At 46.7% G+C, this 2122-nt stretch overlaps 1 protein-coding gene across 1 annotated transcript in view; it reads right to left on the reverse strand.

The window, feature by feature from the left end:
• The window catches only part of PNO1 (partner of NOB1 homolog), a gene marked incomplete at its 5' end in the record, with an annotated part of 10476 nt that overhangs the window by 5249 nt on the left and 3105 nt on the right, over window positions 1–2122 (reverse strand). Inside the window, one exon of the mRNA XM_015408918.1 lies at window positions 215–275. Within this exon, the coding sequence (XP_015264404.1) occupies window positions 215–275 (61 nt within the window). The remainder of the gene's footprint in view (window positions 1–214; window positions 276–2122) is intronic.

Raw genomic sequence — 2122 nt, forward strand, 5'->3', positions numbered from 1 at the left:
GCTGGTTGGATCCAACCCAACGTCCTTCTAAATTTTCACCGAAATCTGTAAAGTGGGGCTGTCAGTAAGCAACTTAAGGAGACACTCCGGTTGAAGTGCTTTTGTTTCAGGAGATCTGTGTTATACCACAGGAAAGGGAAAAGATGGTCTTTTCCTTCCAACACTTGTTTTTAAAAAAATTGTATGCTCCTCAGTAGAACTGTGGAATACTCACCGTCAGTTACTTCAAAGGATTCTAGGAAGAGATCGTCTAGCCGGACGAGCGCGAGGGCATCCTGGAACATTTAAGAGAGGAAACTTAAAGCGTCACAAGGATCAGGCACAATCCACGGTAAATGCAGCAAGTAGGTGCCCCCAATTCCCCCCCCAGAAGGGGCTCCCGGGGTCTGGGGGAACCCCTGTGAAGAGCACAAAATAGGGTTCATGGGGCGTGTGCACAGGAAGGAGACAATCAGGAGAAATCACTAAAGCTATCCCCCAAATGAAGCAAGTGCTCACCACACAAGGGGGTGGATTTCTACCAATAGCCCCATCGCCGTAAGGGAGGGGCTGTGTCTCAGTGGCTGAGCCTCTGCTTGGCGTGCGGAAGGTCCCAGGTTCAATCCCCGCCATGTCCAGTTAAAAGGACCAGGGAGGGGGTGATGGTAAAGACCTCGGCCTGAGACCCTGGACAGCACTTGCCCGTCTGAGCCGCCAACACTGACCTTGACGGACCACGCATCTGATACAGTAGCCTCATGGGGGTCGTAGGTGATTTTCCTTGAGTCCCCTGCACAGCCCGATCCCGTCCCCTCCACGATCCACAGGAGTGTTTTGGAGGAGGGTCCGAGGAGCTGCAGCGGGTCGGGGAAAGACCCCATTTGCAAGCTCTCGCCGTTGGCAGCACACTGGACCCCACCAGTCAAGAGGAAATGTAAACCAGCACCACTGATGTAAAAACCTGGGCCCTTGGCTCTGCGTAACTGTATTCCCCTTCCTCTAAAATGGGCTCCGAGGAAACAAAGAGCACCTGCTGTAGAGCCCTTCGGACCAATTTCCATTTGTTTTTAAAGTTGGTTAAAAAGAATCTCCCCAATGGAAGAACTACATCAAATGGATTTAATTAAAATGGTGTGCCTTTTTGTCTATTTCAACTGCTTGCATATTATTTATATAAACTCTTTATCAATCACGCTATACATATGCTTTGGTTAATTTTTATTCTTTCTTGTCATTCTTTATCTACAGAATATTACCCTCACCTCTCATTCCTCATATGCCTTGTTTAGTGATATGGTAATGTAATCTTAGTTTAATTTATCATCAATTGCCAGTCGTACTAAATTTTTGTATCTTACTGAGTTTTGGATAACAAAGTTATGCTTAATGTTAAATTGTTTTATATCATTTTCTAGTTCGGGGGTAAGTTTAGATTACCCTCTTCAAGTGTATCTTAGCCTGTTATTATAATAGTGTTTACTGTTAATTCAACGATTTTTTCAATAAAAATTGCAATTTTTTTTAAAAAAGAAAAAGGAATCCCTGTTTAAAATAAAGGTGCAGTGAATTTACGCAAGCCGGCAGCGTTTGCCACAGAGTGCGAGGGATTGCAAAACCACAGCGGGAGCCGAGTTTTATATTTGGAGGTCGGACTGAATTCAGAAGCCCAACTGTCTAAGGACCAATGAGGAGAACCGCATTTCACTGTATAGGCTATGGATAAATGAACACAGGGAGCTGCCTTCTATCGGATCAGACCTTTGGTCTCTCAAGGTCACGACTGTCTACTCAGACTGGCAGTGGCTCTCTAAGGTCTCAGGCTGAGGCGTCTTTCACATCACCTCCTCCTGCCTGGTTCTTCCAACGGGAGGTGCCAGGGATTGAACCTGGGACCTTCTGCATGCCAAGCAGATGTTTTACCACTGAGCCACGGCCCCTCTCTGAACAAAGGAAGTCCTTCTTCACCCAAAGAGTGATGAACACATGGAATTCACTGCCAAAGGAGGTGGTGGCGGCTACAAGCATGGATGGCTTCAAAAGGGGATTAGATAGGCATATGGAGCAGAGGTCCATCAGTGGCTATTAGCCACAAGGTTTAGATAGGGGCTCTGGGGCAAGGGATGCTCTGTCTTCTTGGTGCTGG

Source organism: Gekko japonicus, unplaced genomic scaffold (assembly GCF_001447785.1).
Source record: "Gekko japonicus isolate JY-2015 unplaced genomic scaffold, Gekko_japonicus_V1.1 scaffold8052, whole genome shotgun sequence".
NCBI classification, from domain to species: Eukaryota; Metazoa; Chordata; class Lepidosauria; order Squamata; family Gekkonidae; genus Gekko; species Gekko japonicus.